Genomic DNA, 18,564 nt, shown 5'->3' on the forward strand with positions numbered 1-18,564 from the left:
TCGCATGCTGGACGAGACGATGCACACGTCACGAGACTCATCAAAACTCTTGCGGGGACATGTCGGCCACTTGCGCGACGGCTGGGATTGACATTGGGTTAAAAAAGTGCAGCTGCAAAGGTAAAGATGGCCTGAGGATGGCGGCCATGTTCTTTACTTAGCCGCCGACGTCTTGTCGACGGGCAGGGATGGTGCATAGTGCCCATGTCGCCGTATGCATGAGGCGCCGCCCATTCGCTGGACAAGCAAAAGTCAAGCCTCGCTACAACGCCAAACCTCCGTCGTCGATACTGCTTCGAGTCTAGAGCTGCTAACCCTCGTGCCCGACATGATCGACGTCGATTGCCAGGCGTCGAATTGGCCGCGTTCCCTCCATCCTCAGACTCGACGGGCACACAGCATGACCCAGCATCCTTGCGCGCCTCGGCCTCTGCATTCGCGTGCGAGGTGACAAAGATCACAACGGTGCAGCTCCCAACGCCGCCCCATCTTCTCTCCGCTGTAGGATTCGCCCGTACTACTCGCTGGAGCCGCTGAAGGCTTCGGCACGGCACATCAAGCCAGCCCTGAACCAATCTAGTAGGACACTGCCAGACCGCGAGGTTTAATAGTAGCAGCCATGGAGCACGCCTACAGTCCCGCACCGCCGCCGTCGCCCCGACTGCCTCCACCGCCGTCTTCACCGCACCCGGCCCACCTCCAGGCACCGCAGATATCTCCCAGGCGCTTCGCTGTGCAACCTCCCCTCCTCAACACCACCCTCGCGCCGCCACCTCAGTCCGGCCACTCGTACCTGCATGGCTCGCTACCTACACCGGCGACTGCCTCGTCTCTGAGCCTGCCCTTCTCGCCGTCCCCCGCGCCCTCGACGTATGCGCCTTCTCCCATCGCGGCTGCTTCTCCCATGGCTATGAGGGGCTCGGGTCCAGCCGTGCCATACAATCCCCAGCAATGGACGCGGGGTGGGAATGTCAGTGGGCAGCATGTTCAGCATAGCCAGACATCAGTCCCCACGAGGCTTCAGGATGTGACAGGCATGGAAGGTATATATCACTTCCTACTTTGTCCCAATTTCGTGTTATACGTAGCAGATTGGATAGATTCTCTTTTCTCTTCCTCCGCAAAATATGCATCTTCCTGTGTGTCGAAGCCTTGGTGGCCTACTTTTCGTATCAACTGCGCAGATTGTTCTTGGAAACATCCCAAGCATGGCAAGACGTGATGCTAATCGCAACAGCGTCGATGCCCTCACCACCACCTCCATACTCGCCTGGTCAGAACCCGAACGTGTCGCAATCCCTCAGCACCAGCAACACATCATCACCTCAGATGTCCGCCAGCACATTTCCCCATCCACCACCTCCCCCACCCCCGAGCAGCAATCCTTCGTCTGCGCGACCCATCTCTGGATATCACAGTCGACCTGGGTCAATGGTCATACCTTCGAGCGCGACAAGCATAACATCGAACCCTCAGTTCCCACCTCCGCCCCCTAGGAATGGAACAGGTCGTTCAGTGTCGCGCGATAAGCTGGCTTCCAAGTTCAGTCTGTCGTCGTTCAGGAATCGGAACAATGATCATAGTCCTGGCCCGAGCAATATCGACTCGCTTCGTATCAGTACTTCTGATGCGATTCAGCGGGCACCAGCTTCTCCAGGACTGGTCGCACAGAGGGCTGCTTCAAAGTATGTCTTTGCGTGTGGTAGCAGATCGTCTTACTGACATTGTTACAGTTATATGGCAAACACATTAGACCGACGGTACAGCCCCGACACGCAATCACCTAGCAGACCACCCACCTCTCGAAGAGCAGCCTCTGCTGGCGTACCGGGCTACGAGACCCGAACGCCCATTGACGAATCGCCAATAGTGCCAGCAGGGGGCTGGAGTCGAAATGTGCCATTACCTCCGCCTCCGCCGGGCCCTCCACCCAGCAGCTCAAGATCGCAGAGTATGGGGCCTGGGACTGAACCGCCATCAAATCGAGCGCCGATCCTACCATCAGCGCCTCCAACAAGAAGACCCGGTCAAACAACATTGGCACCCATACCACCTACTCCCCAAGGTTGGCAGGATGAATCTACGAGCGTGCGACCAAGGTCTCCAGCCGCCCACGGTCTACATATCGACACAAGTCCGCGCGCTGTGCATTTGTCTGATCAGCCTGCGCCAGCATCAGAGAGCGGGAGCGTTTCGATTTCGTCGGGGCCAACGAACACCACATCGGGTTCGGGTAGCACTCTGTATCGCACTCCAAATAGAGGAGAAGGTAGCACCCGAGGCATCCGCGAGCGACGGAGTGAGAGTCGTGCTGCTCGAGAGCTGCGTATCGAACCGAGCAATAACCCATGGGCGCAAGATTTGGAAGCAGAATCAGCGAAACCTGCCAATCTGGACTTGGGAACGCCAGAAGGTGGCCTAACGCGGCGTGGTGCTATCACCAAAGGCACACCGAGGAGTGCCGGGGCTGTACGCTCACCAAGAAGCGGCCATCTCTATGAAGATCCTGGTTCGTCCAACTCTACGCCTCGGGTGGACACGAATCCAAAGGCTGCATCTATGGCTGTTGCAACACCACCTTTTTCGCCAGGTATGGAATATCTCAGTCGTTCAGCACAGAAAGCACCCGTCTCTCTCCCCTCCAAAGCGCTGCCTACTCCACCGTTACGTATCTATGGTGATGAGAGGGAAGCAGACCTGACCCGTTGCTCAGAAGCTGCAAATGATTCGGCGATCCAAACGCCTAGTACCGCACATACCGGCGCACCAAACTCGAGTTTGAGCACACCAAAACCAGCAGACACGCATGCTTTCGCACGTGCCTCCATGGAGCGGCATCGACAATTCATCGAGAAGGAGATGGCAGCTGAAACGGACCAAGATAGACTGGAGCTATTTGCCGAGTTCATTGTTACTGAGTCACGACTTCGTCGTGATCGGTACTCTGGGGCTTTTGATGCAATGGCCGGAGATATTATGGATTTGACAAGAGACTTATGGCGCTCGTACGGCAATTCTGGGCGCAGATCAGCTACACCAAACACCCAGGCTACTCCTGTAGGACAGGGTAACAGGAGGTCCCAGGGCTCCGTAACCGGCGAATCTCCCGACACACGCTTCTCCTCGATGCCGACGACAGCTGCCAGTCCTGCATCTTCCATTGGCAACTTCACTCCTCATACCGAACCAGCATCTCCTTCCAGCGCATCCAGCCAGAAGGCTCGGGACGCTGCTTGGACCAACAATTATCATCCTTCGCTCTCGCCTATCCCAAGTATGGCTATGAGCACCATTCCTGATGAACAAGATTCCAGAGGTAGGTCAGCAAGTCGCTGGTGGGAAAGCGACGGCGGCTCCTCTGGAATTGGTGGTGGTAGAAGATTGGAGCGGAGTAAACGGGAATCAAAGTACATGAGCTTGCCAAAGGAAGCTCGTGAGAACTTGCAGTGGGCAGGCGAGAACCCATCCACTCCAAATCAGCGAGGCGAGTCCAGCAGTCGGCCAGCGTATGGACCTAACGAATACCCACCCGAAAAGGTCGGCCTGCATGAGGAAAATCTACAGCCACCACAGCAGCAGCCTTACGGTTACTATTCCAGGTCTGCTACGGCAACGCCGGACCCACACAAGCTGGATGTATCCCGACTCGTCACACTTCCACCATCCTACCCACGCCATCACCCCGCAGTCAACAACAGCCACCCTGACCTGGCAACTATCCGGAGTAGCTTGCGAACTCTATCGGAGCTCGACGAAGTGAAGAATACAAAGGCCAAGTTCAAGACAAAGATTGACGCACGAAAAGAGCAAGAAAATGCATCGCTGTCTGACAGAAGAGCACAACTCCGGTACAACATTCAAGACAACGTTCGCAATGGAGTTATGTCATTTGCAGAAGCGGCCAAGGCAGAAGCAGATTTCGAGGCTCGCGAGCTTCAAAGAGCCCAGGACGTAGTCCAGTGGATATTCGACAGTTTCCAGGCTGAAGTCGCTAACCCACTGCACGCTATGTTCTGCGAACGTATCACCAAAGCCACCGCATCGATGGAGCATCTCAAAGGGCGTTTGTGTAACGAGGCGCAGGAGCCCAATCCCAATCAAACGCAGGAAGAGGGTGATGAAAAACCAGAACTCCTGGAAATGCTTACCTTGCACAAATGGCTGTTCGAAGCGCGGGAACAGCTACACAAGGAGATGTTTGAACTCGAAGACGAGCGCAACGACCTTTACAGAGATATCATTGTCTTGCCATATGTCCAGACCAAGAACGAACAGAAGGTCAAGGAAGCCACAACCTTCTTCCAACGCGATGGACAGGATCGCAAAGTCACATTCGAGAAGGAAACGCTCAAGCGCTACGAAGATCTCATGAACGTCATCGAACAGAACGTGACTCGCGGTGTCGAAGCCCAGCTGTCGGCTTTCTGGGACATTGCACCTGGATTACTGGAAATCGTGCAGCAAGTCCCTCGGAATCTGCACGGCTTCGAGGTTCTGGTTCCGCCGCAGGAGTACGTGGAGACGCCGGCCTACCACGAGTACCCACTACAGTATTTGTACACTCTATTGGCACATGCTGGTCGCTCGGCATACCAGTTCATTGAATCGCAGATCAACCTGCTATGCTTACTGCATGAGGTCAAGACCGGAGTTATGACGGCAGGCTCACGACTTCTGGAGACGCAAAGGCTGTTGGAAGGCGAGGATCTGACAGGCGTCAATCAAGAGATGAAGGCTATCAGAGCAGACGAGGAACGGCGATTGACGGACGACCTCAAGGAGAAGGTCGGTCTTGTCGAAAGTCAGTGGAACGAGGCACTTGGGAAGGGCCTGGAAAACTGCAAAATGCGTGTAGAAGAACATCTCACCGAGCAGGGCGGGTGGGACGATACCCTGAAGGAGTAGCAAGGGCATGATTATGACATGGTTGGGATTTTCTAGCATTTACGCACCGTACCGATACCCGTCTGAGACCTGTACTGAAAAGATTATCTGGTAGTTTATTGAATGCATGAACACGCATTAAGGCGTGATTGCGCTTGTCTCCGAAAGTCGTTGTTTAGCTTGCAGTGCTTGTGCATGTATGTTGTGCGTCGTCTTACAGAGATGCACCTTACCCCAGGATTGCTGGTCGGCTGCAGGACCACCCCTCACTACAGTGTGCGAATTGTTCTTTATTATCCTTTCTGAATGCAAGTATCCGAAACAGAGGCCTAAGCTTTCGAGTCTTTGAGGACTAACACAGCGTCGCATAGTATCAACTGTAGGATACCATCCCACTTCGTCTACGTCTACTCGCGTATCTGACATGTGATACACAGGGTCCATTATCGCAACGGCCGTTACGCCTACCTGCGCTTTCCCAGACAGACACAAACAAGCATCGTCACAGCGGCGCCCCCTTCCGCAGATCCGCCATTTCACAACACTCTTATTTGCGCCCTTCATCGCCATTGTCTACCTGGCACAGGGTTCCTCCATTCACCGCCTTGGTTGCGCCGTCTTAAATAGGCTAGCGCAACGCCCGGGCCACCCAAAAAATCGCACACCTGCGCATAAAGACTGGCGACCTCGTCTGTCCCTCCCACCCTAAACGCTTAACCACCCCCAACTACACCCACAGCTCTCCAAGCCCTCGGTTCCCAGTGGACCGTTCATAACAGAAAAAGAAACAAAAAAATACAGAAAACAACAAGAAAAGCCCGTCCGACGACCACCGCCAACTCTTCGTCTCCCACTGTCGCTTGAACCCGACAGACGTCTTACTTGATCTCACCTTTTTCGCAAGAAGAAGGAGTCAGCGCGCCCGCATAGCCAGTGCTATTTGGACCGACTCTGTTACCCCGCACATCTTCTGTTGCAACTTAGGTGAGTGCTGAAACTTTTTGCGAAGCGAGCGCACCTGCAAATGTCGACCCTGATTCTGCCCGCAATATTTCGACCCCTCCAACTAACACACAACCCCGCAGATATACATCATGTCTGACGTCGCCAACCCTACTCCCGTCCAGGAGGGCGCTGACGCCAACGGCGCTCAGGTCGACACCAACGTCGCTGCTGCCCAGGCCGAAGCCCCCACCCCCACCACCGCCGCCCCCGCGAACAACCAGAACTCCGCGTCGCTCTATGTTGGCGAGCTCGACCCCTCCGTCACCGAGGCCATGCTCTTCGAGCTGTTCTCCTCGATTGGCCAGGTCGCGTCTATCCGTGTCTGCCGTGACGCCGTTACCCGTCGCTCGCTCGGTTACGCCTATGTTAACTACAACAGCTCTGAAGATGGCGAGAAGGCCCTCGAAGAGTTGAACTACACCGTCATCAAGGGCAAGCCTTGCCGCATCATGTGGTCCCAGCGTGACCCCGCTCTGCGCAAGACTGGCCAGGGCAACGTCTTCATCAAGAACCTGGACCACGCCATTGACAACAAGGCTCTCCACGACACCTTCGCTGCTTTCGGTAACATCTTGAGCTGCAAGGTCGCTCAGGACGAGCTCGGTAACTCCAAGGGCTACGGATTCGTCCACTACGAGACCGCCGAGGCCGCCAACAACGCTATCAAGCACGTCAACGGCATGTTGCTCAACGAGAAGAAGGTCTTCGTCGGCCACCACATCCCCAAGAAGGAGCGCATGAGCAAGTTCGAGGAGATGAAGGCCAACTTCACCAACATCTACGTCAAGAACATCGACCTCGAGGTCTCTGACGAGGACTTCCGTGAGCTCTTCGAGAAGCACGGTGACATCACCTCCGCCTCCATCGCACGCGATGACCAGGGCAAGAGCCGCGGGTTCGGCTTCGTCAACTACATCAAGCACGAGGCTGCCTCCGCTGCCGTGGATGCTCTCAACGACACCGACTTCCGTGGCCAGAAGCTCTACGTCGGCCGTGCTCAGAAGAAGCACGAGCGTGAGGAGGAGCTCCGCAAGCAGTACGAGGCCGCTCGTCTTGAGAAGCAGTCCAAGTACCAGGGTGTCAACCTCTACATCAAGAACCTCAACGACGATGTCGACGACGAGAAGCTGCGCGACATGTTCACTCCTTTCGGTACCATCACCTCTGCCAAGGTCATGCGCGACGCCATGCCTGCTGAGGGGCGCTCCGAGTCCCCATCCGACGAGAAGAAGGACGAGGTCAAGGAGGAGCCCAAGGAGGCCGAGATCAAGGAGGAGCCAAAGGAGGAGTCCAAGGATGACTCGTCTGACGACAAGAAGGACGAGAACAAGAGCGGCGAGAAGGTCACCATCAAGGGTGAGAAGAAGATCCTCGGTAAGAGCAAGGGCTTCGGTTTCGTCTGCTTCAGCAACCCCGACGAGGCCACCAAGGCTGTCACCGAGATGAACCAGAAGATGATTGAGGGCAAGCCTCTCTACGTCGCTCTTGCCCAGCGCAAGGATGTCCGCAAGAACCAGCTCGAGGCCACCATCCAGGCCCGCAACCAGCTCCGCATGCAGCAACAGCAGCAGCAGCAGTTCGGCGGCATTCCCCAGATGTTCATCGCACCTGGTCAGCAGCCTATGATGTTCCCCGCTGGTGGTCGTGGCCAGATGCCCTTCCCCGCTGGTATGCCTGGTCAACAGGGTGGCCGTGGCGCTGGCTTCCCTGGCGGTATGCCCGGCCAGCAAGGTGGTCGCGGCGGACCCAACGGTCAGCAGATGCCTCCTATGTACATGCCCCCTGGCATGGCTCCTGGCGCTTTCCCCCCTGCCTACATGAACCAGCAGTACATGCAGCTTGCACAGGCTGCCCAGCAGGCCATGGGCGGACGTGGCGGCCGTGGTGGCCCCATGGCTCCTATGCCTGGTATGCCCCAAGTCCCCATGGCTGGTGTTCCCGGCATGCGCGGCGGTCAGGGCTTCCCTCCTCAAGGTGGTCGCGGCGGTCCTCAGGGCGCTCGTCCCGGTCAATCCCCCATGCCCTACCCTCAGGGCGGCCGTGGCGGTCCCGCCAGTGCCGGCGTCGACATGGGTGCTTTGAGCGGCGCTGCTCCCGGCCAGCAGAAGCAGATGCTCGGTGAGGCTCTCTACCCCAAGATCGCTGAGATGCAGCCCGAGCTCGCCGGCAAGATCACCGGTATGCTTCTCGAGATGGACAACAGCGAGTTGATCAACCTGTAAGTATTCTTGTTTCAAGCTCTTCTAATCCATGTACTAACTATCCCAGTACTTCCGATGAGGCTGCTCTCCGCGCCAAGGTTGAGGAGGCCATGAGCGTCTATGACGAATACGTCAAGAACAAAGAGGGTGAGCCTGAGAAGGAAGCCCCCAAGGAGGAGATCAAAGAAGAGAAGGCTTAAACCTCTTTCTAGTTGCCACTGAGTAGGATTCGGTCCGCGAATCTCTCGATCGGCAGCAAGTAACGATGGTCGCATGATCTTTCTGAACGGCGAACGGCGCACGGGTAACGGTTTTCACTTACGATACGGGACGGCTTTCATGACCCATTGCACCCAAAAAGTTTTCACGATTCGATGTCCTCTTCTCTGTTATCGACTTGCAGCCATGTTACGGCAAGTCTGATACGACACCTCTTTCCTTGGCGACTGACTCCTTGACTGGATTGTCGGACGCCACCAAGCACCAATCTCAAATTTCCAGAGTTTGGTTTTCCCCTCTTCATGTTTCTTTTTTCCTTGTTCCACTCTAGTGCATGTTAACATAGACGGCGCCCCGTCTTCGAAACGTCATGATATGGGTGTGGGTCTGTGGATGGATTTTCTTTGCGCAAACAGTATGATACCTCACGAGCAGCTTTACGATACCAAGCTGGCTCTCAATGTTCGGGTTTTCGGCGTCTCGATAATTCATGGTAGATGTTATGGTGGGTGTGAGAGTGGATACGATTACGATGGGAGCATCTGGTACACACTGGATAGCTTTGAGAGGAGATGTGGTAGGTAAGATCTTAGGCATGTAGTCGATACTCCTAATAGATCTTATGATATTCATGACTGGCCCTTTGACACGCTGTGATGTTTTTTACTCGTTCTTGTAAAATGTTTGTTCTTAGTATCCCTAGCAGAGTGTTGATTGTTCTTGTAGCGAACACGACAAGAAGAGTGTAAAATCAGGTTAAAGTTGGTATCGTCATTCAATAATACTATATATGTTGATGGAGAATGTGGAACCTTGACCAGCAAGTATCTGTTCATATGCCAGTAATAGCCCAATGGTACGCTATTTTACGCTCCAAGTCAACCACGGACGCCTATTTCTTGTAGTTCTTGTGCGCATCGATAACCTTTTGGACTTCGCCTTCTGAACCCAAGAAGATACCCGATCGGTCGTGGATGTGTTCGGGAACGACTTCGAGCATACGGTCCATCTTGCTGTTTACTGCTAAACCGCCAGCTGTACACGTGTTAGCAGGAGTGAATCAATATGTGATTAAAATAGGACATACCGTTTTCGAAAACCATGGCCATGGGGGCGCATTCGTAGAGAATACGCAACTTGCCCTTGGGAGTCTTCTTATCCGCGGGGTAAGCAAAGATACCGCCGTACAACAATGTTCGGTATGCGTCTGCAACCATCGATCCAATGTAACGCGCGCTGTATGGCTTGCCACCCTCTTGCGGGTTCTTGAGGCTTTCACACCAAGCCTTGACAGGCTCTTCCCAGTACAAGCTGTTACCCTCGTTGACTGAGTAGATGGACCTGGTCTTAGGGACCCTCATGTCGGGATGTGTGAGGATGAACTCGCCAAATGCAGTGTCGAGTGTGAAGCCGTTGACGTTTCCGCCCTTCATTGTGAGAACCAGCTGAGCGGAGGCGCCGTACATGGTGAAACCTGAAGCGACCATCTCGGTGCCAGGTAGAAGCATGTCCTCCTTTGTGCCCTTGGCGCCCTCTGGCAGCTTGTATATCGCGAAAATTGTACCAACTGCGACACCGGCGTCAAGGTTGGAGGAACCGTCGATGGGGTCGCAGGCTACAGCGTAACGCGCGTTGGGGTACTCGTCGAAGACAATCGCTTCTTCTTGCTCTTCAGAGATCAGGAGGCGCACGCGACCTGAGGAGCGCATGGCGGTGATGAAGAGCTCATCTCCGATTACGTCGAGCTTCTTTTGATCGTCACCTGTGGAGTTGGTCGCGCCTTGGAGACCGGTGAGCTGTTTATGTTAGTCGCTGTTTCGTCTGGGAATGGTCGGGTTGGCTTACGTTGATTAATGTCGCTCTCCGGATGTAGTAGGCAATGCTCTTGAATGCAAATTGCAGTGCGTGGCATAGCAGTCTAGCAAGAATGGTTAGTCCTCCAACTTTGACATTCTCTCGAAGCCCAAAACTTACGTGAAATCTCCCGTCGCCTCGGCGTACTTGGTCTGCTCCTCGGTGAGGAATCGCGTAAGGGTGATGATGTCGGTGTTGATCTTCTCCTGCGCTGGGCCTCCCTCGTTACTGTTGGAAGCCATTTTGTGAGATGTTCTGAATGTTCAATCTACAATGCGAAAAAGTAAGGGATGGCGATGCTACAATGGCAAGTTGGTATCAACGGGGAAAGGAAGATGGGAAAGAGTATGGGGAATGGGGAAGTTTGGAGAGAGGGATGGTGAAAAGCTATCAAGGTCGAGTCCAGCAAAAAGCGGAGCGCAGTATCGTTATGAAGTCAGGGTGGGTAGAGTCGGGCAGGCGGACCACACTTCTGTGCTATTTGTTTGGCAGGCGCTGGGAGCTATAGCCCTCGGCAACTGGTCGGACATCATAGGCAACTCACGATACTTCAGCCGGGCGGTCTCAGCCACAGTTACTCCGGATCAAGGCCGAATTTCGTGGGAAATTTCCCGAGCTTGATGCTCGACACGGTCTGGCCATGGGCGAAAATACATGGCTCGAGTCGTGTGCGGAAATTGACGCGCTTTGTTGCGGGAGCGCGTGGTTGTCGAGCTATGATGCAGGTGCGGAGACGGAAAAGTGGAGGGGCACGTCCAGTAGGAGGGGATGGCGGGGCTCTATCCCACACTGACGTCTGCCCGACTTTTTCCGGACCGCGGACATAGAGCCATCACGATCCCACGCCCCGTGAGCCTCAATTTCTCAACGCCTCTCAACCTCCAATACCGTGCCTTTCTGTATGAGCGTAATGTCATCAACATGGCGATTCCCACTGGCGGAAGAATTTCTCGACGTGGCATTGCCCAAGTATGAGCAGATAACTCTGGCTTTGGTCTGCTCCGGCGCGTACTAGAATGCCAATTGCAAGTTCACGATGCATAAGCTGTGCCGGCACATATGAAGCCTCTATCAACGCCAAAACCACGCATAGCACTCGGGCTACCTATCACCGAGCTACACGGCTTGATACGAATATCTTTGTAGTCACAGCACAACATTTACAAGTCAAAACGATAAGAGAAAATCCGGCTTTTATACTACACGCCATAAACATACATTCGTTGTGATCAAAAATGTACAGCTGAACAGCCCTATGAAGTCCAGCTACCTAAAACCCACTCCAAGCTAATTCCATCGCAGAAATGGGAATAGAGTAATGCAATTAATGATGATTTTTCCCTCCTGTAAGCTTAAGAGCGCTTCTACTCGCTCTTCAGCTTGTCCTGCTTGACCGTGAAGGCCATGTCTAGCAGAGCCTTCTCCTCGTTCTTGTGAGACACCTTGAGTCCAGTTGCTACAGATGCACTAGGGTTGCGTCCAGCGTACATGACGTGTCGTCTGTTGTGGTGCTCGGTCTGGTTGAGAAGCGTCTCGATTCTGGGCTGTGTAAAGCTCCAGGCACCGGCGTTAAGGGGCTCCTCCTGGCACCAGATGATGTTCTGCGCGTTGGGGTACGAGTCGAGGTTGTCCTTCAGTTGCTGCCATGGGAAGGGGTTAAGTTGCTCGATACGGGTAATGGCAACATCCTTCTCGCCACGTGCTTCACGCTCCTTGACAAGCGCAGCGTACACCTGACCTGTGCAGAGGATGACACGGTTGATGCCCTCGTGCGACTCAATCTCTCCAGTAGCGTGCGCAGGGTCTTCGATGATCCACTGGAAGTGCGAGTCACCAGTGAACTCCTCAATGCTAGACCGAGCGAGCGGGTGGCGGAGTAGCGACTTGGAGAAGAACAAGATAAGAGGCTTGCGGAACTGGCGGTTCATTTGACGACGAAGGAGATGGAAGAGGTTGGACGGCTTCGTTGTGTAGGCAATCTGGATGTTGCAGTCCTGGTGCTGGCGGTCAAGCTTGTCAGGGGACGGGAAGATGCGGGGATCCTCGTTGCAGAGCTGCAAGTAGCGCTCCATACGTCCTGACGAGTGTTCAGGACCTTGACCATCGTAACCGTGCGGCAAGCTCATGACGAGACCGGAACGCTGAAGCCACTTGACTTCACCAGAGGCAATGAACTGATCGATGATAACCTGGGCAGTGTTGGCAAAGTCACCAAACTGAGCCTCCCACATGACGAGGGCGTTGGGTGAAGACAAGGAGTAACCGTATTCGAAGCCAAGCCTACAATTGATTAGTCAAGCCAAGACATAAAAAGGACGAAATGTGACTTACACTCCGTATTCGCTAAGAGAAGAGTTAGAGATGGTGAAGGTGGCCTGGTCCTCGCTGAGGTTCTGAAGAGGGGTGTAGGTCTTCTCAGTCTCCTGGTCGTGGAGCACAGCGTGGCGCTGGGAGAAGGTTCCACGCTCGACATCCTGTCCAGAAACACGAACGTGATGGCCTTCCATGCACAAACTTCCAAATGCCAACGCTTCCGCAGTAGCCATGTCGATGTTCTTGCCATCCATGACAGTCTTGGTGCGGCCAGCCAAAATACGCTTCAAGTTCTTGTGCACATTGAAGTCCTCTGGTGCACCGCCAATCTTCTCTGCGATGTGCTGCAATTGAGTTTCCTCAATGGCAGTTGGCAGATGGGGCAGAACCTCTTCTGCGAGTTCCTTGGGCGACTTGAAGCCGTTCCAGGCCGAAGTAAGCCACTCCTTGGAGTTTGGTACGTAGTCCTTGCTGCGGTTGAAGCTCTCGTCTAGCATGCCCCAGACCCAAGCCTTGTGCTCGTCAATGTCCTCCTTGGTGAAGGTCTTCTCGTCGAGCAACTTCTTGGTGTAGATGTCTAGTGTTTGAGGCTGTTCCGAGATCTTCTTGTACATCAGAGGCTGGGTGAAGAAAGGCTGGTCAGTCTCGTTGTGACCCTGCTTTCGGTAGCAGACCATGTCGATTACTACATCCTTCTTGAACTCAGCACGGAAGTCGGCAGCCAGCTGGCAGACGAAGTTGAGAGCCTCGACGTCGTCACCGTTGACGTGGAAGACAGGTGCGTCAATGGCCTTGGCAATGTCCGAACAGTATGGAGTAGAGCGAGAGAACCTAGGATCCGTAGTGAAACCAATCTGGTTGTTGACAATGATGTGGATGGTTCCGCCGGTGTGGTAGCTGGGCAGCTGGTGGAAACCCATGGTCTCATACACTATACCTTGACCAGCGAAAGCGGCGTCACCGTGGAGGAGCATACCCATGGCGCTGGAAGCCTCTTTCTCGTCATTGTTGTAGTGGAGGATGGCGCGGGTCTTGCCCAGGACGACGGGGTCTTCAGCTTCAAGATGGGACGGGTTGGCGACAAGAGACAACTGCACACGCTTTCCGGATGGCGTAGGACGCTCGAAGTTCATACCCAAGTGGTACTTGACATCACCAGAGCCCTCTTCGTTGGCTTCGGCAGTACCGGCAAACTCACTGAAGATGGACTCGTTGGGCTTCCTGACGACGTTGGAGAGCACGTTGAGACGTCCACGATGCGGCATACCAATGACGATGTCCTTGACGCCGAAGTCGACACTTCGGTCGATGAGGGCCTTCATTCCAGGAATCAAACTCTCGCCTCCTTCAAGACCAAATCGCTTGTCGTTGGGGTACTTGGTGGCCAGGAAAGCCTCAAAGTTGGTTCCCCAGATCAGGCGGTCCAAGATGCGGCGCTTCTCGTCGACAGAGTACTTGAAGGGCGTGGGGACCTCGATGCGCTCACGGAGCCAGTCGCACTGCTCCCTGTCGGGAATGTGGATGTATTCGATACCGTAGGAGCCGCAGTAGAGGCGTTCACAGGCCTCGATGATCTCCTTCAACTTCATCTTCTTGCGGGTCTCGGTCTTGAAGCGCGGTAGGATACCCGGGCCTAGTTCAATCTCCTGTTCCAGGTCCTTTTCGGTGAAGTTGTAGTGGGAAAGCTCAAGCTCGCGCGGCTTGCTGTATCCGAACTGCTCTGCCTCTGAGCGGATGCCCAGCGGGTCAATCTTGGCCTTGTGGTGACCACGAGCCTGGTACGCTCGCACAAGCAATTGGACCTTGAGATGGTTCATAACGTCGGTACCTTCGGCGGAAGCCATGCCCATTCCGGGCTTGTGAGCAGCGCCGCCCTGGGGCGAGCTCATGATGTTGGGCGGCGGTTGGAAGGCTTGCGACACGGGCATGTCGCCGGACTCCATGTTGTGGAAGTAGACCTGCCATGAGTAGTGAACGCTGGCGGGGTCCTGCTTCCACTGCATGTACATGGCATCGATGTAGTTGGCCGTGTTGCCCTGGAGGAACGAGTCGTTGGGGTCCTATGCCGTCATTGTTAGCTATAGGGTCGAAGAGTTTGAAGGCGGCGCTGGAGAGGTACGCACAACGCCCTTGTTGGTGTCTTCCGACGACACGGCATACCCGCGGCGCTGCGTCAGCGCAAGCGGCCTGCGACATGTCGAGATGGCGTTTCGTGATGGCTGTGCGAGGCTCGAGAAGGTTGCTCTCGCCGGGGCGCACTGGAGCGAGCGGGAGCACTGGCGCAGGGTGTTGCGCAACATGACGGGATTAGAATAACAAAGCGGAGGTGGGGAGGGGTGGCATCCAAGCGGACGACGATAGACAGAAGAATGCTTCTGCAGTAGCAATGGGCAGTAGAAGTTGACGCAGCCCAGCACATGCGAAGGCCCCGTGTTCCGGCCTAGCGCACTATGATGGATCGAGCGCACTTCCGACCGGTCACCACGTCAAATGCCTCAAACACCATATAATTCACGCCTGGTTTCGAGTCTTGAAACATTTGCATTGTAGTCGCCTAGCAACGTTGCGCGTCTGGTACGCTGCATCTGCCTGCCGTTGCCATGCTCGGCTGGTCACAGCGGCACTGCACACAGCGAATGGAAGGCTCATTGAATGTTCTCGCAACACCAGCCAATAGCAGCGCAGGCCTTATGTAAGGCGGAAGTGGTGCCCGCTGCAGCTTTGCACGAGGAAGCAGCCTCTGACGTTGGGAGGCACGGATACATATCCGCTGCGCCTGAGGTGTGTTACCTCTCTTGGCTGATGCGGGCTGTGTTTCCTGCAAAGACGCCCTGGTGCTGGGAGAGTAGCATTGGGGAGTGATGTGCGTTTTGTTGTAGTCGTTGCAGTCTCCAGAGCTCCGAATAAACTTTTAAGCCGCGTGCCGATTACAGCGGGCGGCATTCGTCATCCATGGATGCTTGCCTGGGCGATGGGTGATGCGTAGTCACGTGCAGCGCATGAATCTGGGGAAGCCACGACTGGCTAGTACCGCCGCATCGCGTCAGCCTCAAAGAATCACTGATCGCCGCGACCCATCTCCCCTCCACCACCATGGCCGACGCTGCTGCCCAGTACAAGAAGCAGGATGGCAGAGTCTCTGTGTCTGCCGATGGCAAAACGGTGTCGTGGAAGTCGTCGGCGGCCAGTAATGCGCATCCTCCGCTGTCCATAGCCATAGCAGACATTGGGAGTACGTCTTGGTTTCATATCAATACATTTGCACATGGCTGACGCTGCGTAGATCTCCAACAGACACCTGCGACCTCTGCAAAAGCCTCCATCAAGATCGTTGTACCGGAGCCCGCTCCACAAGCCGGGAACCATACCCTCACCTTTACCTCCGGCGCCGCTCGCGACGATCAGCAGAACATAACCGGTCTATTGCGCAAATGGATCGAGGCTTCCAAGCAACAGGCCGCTCCCGCCCCAGCTCCTGCTGCTGTTGCTGGAGAGGGAGGGGACGGCGGCGCATCAGCTGCAATGGCCATGGCTCAGACCGTAACAGCTGGCGGCAAAGACAACGAAGAAAACTACGACGATGCGAAGCTACTCGCTGATACATCACTCCAGATGTCGCTACTCAATTCGAGCCCAGCGCTTCGACAACGCTTCGACCGAGCGCTCGCGGAGAAGCCTGATTCCGTTGGCGTATTACAGTTCTCTATGCAATTCTGGTCTACGCGCGTGCACATGTTGAGATCACACGCAACGGAAAGATCACAGTCTACTGGAACCTACAATGTGCTTTCTGTCATCAAGTCCAAGTCCGTCAACGGCACTCTCATGCTGAGCTTGACGAAAGAGCAGATTGAGCTGTTGTTCAGACAGCATCCGGTTGTGCAAAAAGCCTACAACGAGAACGTACCCCAGCTGAGCGAGGGTGACTTTTGGGAGAGGTTTTTTCACAGTCGCTTGATGAAAAAGCTCAAGGGAGAGCGCATCCAAGAAAAGGACGTGCTTGATCCCAAGCTTGACAAATACCTGACTTATGATGAGACGATGGACAACCAGGATCTGCTCGCCGCCTCAATTCCCAACTTCATCAACATCGAGGCAAATGAGAACAACCACAGCCAGAAACAAGGCAACCGGCCCGACTTCACCATGAACCCGACCAACTACGAGAAAGCGCCCATTCTCCGAGTCTTGAATCGCATGAGCGAGAAGATGATGAAGGAAGTGCCACCCTCAGACTCAAGTCGGCATGGACCTGCCGGGTTGGATGAAGAGACGTACAAAGAGCTGCAGTTGCGGGACCTACAGCGTGCAGATGATGACAACAGAGTCGTTCTTCGCGTACAAGACCAGAGTAGATTCTTCTCCGCCGGTCAGAGCGTGCATACCTCTACTAGTGCTGCGACTTACACAAAACGTACTCCTGCACAGGCTCTTTCGACGTTGCAGCAGGATCTTCGCAAGTTTAGCAGTGACGACGGCAAGGTCTTGAGCGTTGACCTCCACTCTACAATCGACATCGATGATGAAAGCAGTAGCGATGAAGAGGGGTCTGCTCCAAAGAAGACCAAGGTTGGTAGCAAATCAGCCCGAAGTGCAGCCTCTTCGCAAATTGTAGCGGCTGTCAAGAAACGACATTTGCACAACGATGACTATTCATCGTCCAAGTCTATCCCCACGAGCGAGCGAGCGAAGGAGCTCCATGTCTCCGAGGCTGTTCTTGACAACCTCACCATGACCCACAACACAACGGTTGAATTCCTACACTACTTCTGGTCTGTATTCTACTCAGGGGATCCAGACCGCGCGAACGAGATTGCGCGTCTTATCGAGACGCTAGACAAGTCGCTCGATCGTATCAAGGCGGTGGCTGACATGGCAGAGGCCGACCGCGCAGCCAGGATTGAGCATGCCCGGAAAGAAAATGAGTTTGCTAACCAACGAGAGAGGAAGAAGAGGAAGTTCGATCCCGAGGCCATCAGAGGAGGAGCCAAGGCTGTCAACCAAATCGTGGACCCCTTGCTTCGAGCGATCGACGCGGCGCGGAGTCAGTATCAGAAGGCTCTTCAAGAACAAGTCGCACGTAGTACGGCAAACGCAGCTGTTTGATTGCATGTACAGGTTGTACTTATTGGAGACTGCAAATCTTTCTATTTCTGCATAGCGAAGGCGTTTGGAAAACCCGGGCTGGTGTCGATCAACTAAATATTTTCGTCAGAAATCGTCACCCACCCTTCGATTTACATATGCTTTCCCAAAGCACCTATACTTCCGCGGTTAAATATCATGCAATTTGGTCGCTGGTTGTGTCAAACGTCTCGAATCATGGCTGTCACAATGTGCCGGTATTATTATAAACAGTTTTAGTACGCGATCAATTCGAATTGCGATGAAAGTTGTGAGAATGTTATTTTAGGCCTCCAGTGAAGTTGGTTCATTTGACAAATACTATCTGCGGCTCAAGTGATGTTGGGAGTGCCGATGCCCACCTAACAGCCATCTACGTCGGCTACTGCGCGAACCTGTAATGATCGACATGGGTTGCACGAAAATGGTCAGCCCATGACTAGGATCACGGAAAATGAAGCTACAAGCTACAAAATATCGGTATGATCAATGCTTTATTAGGTTTACACACTTGAAGAGGCGAAATTCTTCGGATTCTCTATCTTCTTGTAAGTAGTTGTTAAACCCCACCTCCGCTATGTTATGCTTCCTTGGTCTCGATCGCGCGACCTCATCACAAGAGCTCAGATCTGACGGCTCATCCCGCCTGTCAAAGCGAACAGCTTCCTACTAGTCCGGACTGTTACGGCATTGGACCCCTGATCCAGAATCTTACCCCACTTGTCCCGTAACTCGACCATGGATATATTCTTGAAGGAACCTCACTCTTACTTCGTACCTCTGCAGTGTCAATGGGCGCAGCTGGACCGCGGAAGTCTCAAGGAATCGATTTGTGATGCGAGGATATTGCGTGTGTATGAAGGGGTTACGAAAAAGGAACAGAGGACGTCATCATCAATCTCAGAGAGGCAGGAACGACTGCAACCAACAACGATCGGAATCGGAATGAACGTCTGTGGAAACG

General features: G+C 54.3%; 6 protein-coding genes across 6 annotated transcripts; 4 read left to right on the plus strand and 2 right to left on the minus strand.

The window, feature by feature from the left end:
• Window positions 1-286: 286 nt before the first annotated feature.
• CC77DRAFT_1020540 (hypothetical protein) lies at window positions 287-5,053 on the plus strand. Its single transcript, XM_018525064.1, has 4 exons — window positions 287-1,043; window positions 1,238-1,685; window positions 1,734-2,590; window positions 2,714-5,053. The coding sequence occupies exons 1-4, from the start codon at window positions 620-622 to the stop codon at window positions 4,903-4,905; spliced, it is 3,921 nt and encodes a 1,306-aa protein (XP_018386332.1). The 5' UTR covers window positions 287-619; the 3' UTR covers window positions 4,906-5,053.
• Window positions 5,054-5,978: 925 nt separating this feature from the next.
• Window positions 5,979-8,290, plus strand: CC77DRAFT_1061472 (polyadenylate binding protein; the record flags this gene model as incomplete). The annotated part of the gene is made up of 2 exons (XM_018528438.1): window positions 5,979-8,107; window positions 8,158-8,290. The coding sequence occupies 2 exons, from the start codon at window positions 5,979-5,981 to the stop codon at window positions 8,288-8,290; spliced, it is 2,262 nt and encodes a 753-aa protein (XP_018386333.1).
• Window positions 8,291-9,145: 855 nt separating this feature from the next.
• Window positions 9,146-10,894, minus strand: CC77DRAFT_1050261 (inositol phosphatase). The gene is made up of 4 exons (XM_018527619.1): window positions 10,284-10,894; window positions 10,155-10,227; window positions 9,397-10,105; window positions 9,146-9,344 (listed from the first exon to the last, which is right to left on the minus strand). The coding sequence occupies exons 1-4, from the start codon at window positions 10,403-10,405 to the stop codon at window positions 9,202-9,204; spliced, it is 1,047 nt and encodes a 348-aa protein (XP_018386334.1). The 5' UTR covers window positions 10,406-10,894; the 3' UTR covers window positions 9,146-9,201.
• CC77DRAFT_91037 (hypothetical protein) lies at window positions 10,236-10,899 on the plus strand. Its single transcript, XM_018533642.1, has one exon. The coding sequence runs from the start codon at window positions 10,437-10,439 to the stop codon at window positions 10,782-10,784; it is 348 nt and encodes a 115-aa protein (XP_018386335.1). The 5' UTR covers window positions 10,236-10,436; the 3' UTR covers window positions 10,785-10,899.
• Window positions 10,900-11,126: 227 nt separating this feature from the next.
• CC77DRAFT_1040647 (2-oxoglutarate dehydrogenase, E1 component) lies at window positions 11,127-15,029 on the minus strand. Its single transcript, XM_018527212.1, has 3 exons — window positions 14,600-15,029; window positions 12,495-14,536; window positions 11,127-12,443 (listed from the first exon to the last, which is right to left on the minus strand). The coding sequence occupies exons 1-3, from the start codon at window positions 14,774-14,776 to the stop codon at window positions 11,528-11,530; spliced, it is 3,135 nt and encodes a 1,044-aa protein (XP_018386336.1). The 5' UTR covers window positions 14,777-15,029; the 3' UTR covers window positions 11,127-11,527.
• A 284-nt stretch (window positions 15,030-15,313) lies between these two features.
• CC77DRAFT_1020544 (RNA polymerase II transcription factor) lies at window positions 15,314-17,910 on the plus strand. The gene is made up of 2 exons (XM_018525065.1): window positions 15,314-15,708; window positions 15,760-17,910. Exons 1-2 carry the CDS (start codon window positions 15,570-15,572, stop codon window positions 17,580-17,582), a joined length of 1,962 nt encoding a protein of 653 aa, XP_018386337.1. The 5' UTR covers window positions 15,314-15,569; the 3' UTR covers window positions 17,583-17,910.
• Window positions 17,911-18,564: the final 654 nt, after the last annotated feature.

The sequence above is a fragment of the Alternaria alternata genome, assembly GCF_001642055.1.
Source record: "Alternaria alternata strain SRC1lrK2f unplaced genomic scaffold CC77scaffold_10, whole genome shotgun sequence".
Taxonomy (NCBI): domain Eukaryota; kingdom Fungi; phylum Ascomycota; class Dothideomycetes; order Pleosporales; family Pleosporaceae; genus Alternaria; species Alternaria alternata.

Coding starts and splice junctions, on each gene's coding strand:
- CC77DRAFT_91037 (XM_018533642.1), top strand. CDS start 10,437: ATGCGAAAAAGTAAGGGATGGCGATGCTACAATGGCAAGTTGGTATCA.
- CC77DRAFT_1050261 (XM_018527619.1), bottom strand. CDS start 10,405: ATGGCTTCCAACAGTAACGAGGGAGGCCCAGCGCAGGAGAAGATCAAC. Junction 10,106..10,154: donor GGAGAGCGACATTAATCAAC/GTAAGCCAACCC, acceptor TAACATAAACAG/CTCACCGGTCTCCAAGGCGC. Junction 9,345..9,396: donor GGCCATGGTTTTCGAAAACG/GTATGTCCTATT, acceptor ACACGTGTACAG/CTGGCGGTTTAGCAGTAAAC.
- CC77DRAFT_1040647 (XM_018527212.1), bottom strand. CDS start 14,776: ATGTTGCGCAACACCCTGCGCCAGTGCTCCCGCTCGCTCCAGTGCGCC. Junction 14,537..14,599: donor AAGACACCAACAAGGGCGTT/GTGCGTACCTCT, acceptor ATGACGGCATAG/GACCCCAACGACTCGTTCCT. Junction 12,444..12,494: donor TCTCTTAGCGAATACGGAGT/GTAAGTCACATT, acceptor AATCAATTGTAG/GCTTGGCTTCGAATACGGTT.
- CC77DRAFT_1020544 (XM_018525065.1), top strand. CDS start 15,570: ATGGCCGACGCTGCTGCCCAGTACAAGAAGCAGGATGGCAGAGTCTCT. Junction 15,709..15,759: donor AGCCATAGCAGACATTGGGA/GTACGTCTTGGT, acceptor GACGCTGCGTAG/ATCTCCAACAGACACCTGCG.
- CC77DRAFT_1020540 (XM_018525064.1), top strand. CDS start 620: ATGGAGCACGCCTACAGTCCCGCACCGCCGCCGTCGCCCCGACTGCCT. Junction 1,686..1,733: donor GCACAGAGGGCTGCTTCAAA/GTATGTCTTTGC, acceptor ACATTGTTACAG/TTATATGGCAAACACATTAG. Junction 2,591..2,713: donor AACACCACCTTTTTCGCCAG/GTATGGAATATC, acceptor CCCGTTGCTCAG/AAGCTGCAAATGATTCGGCG.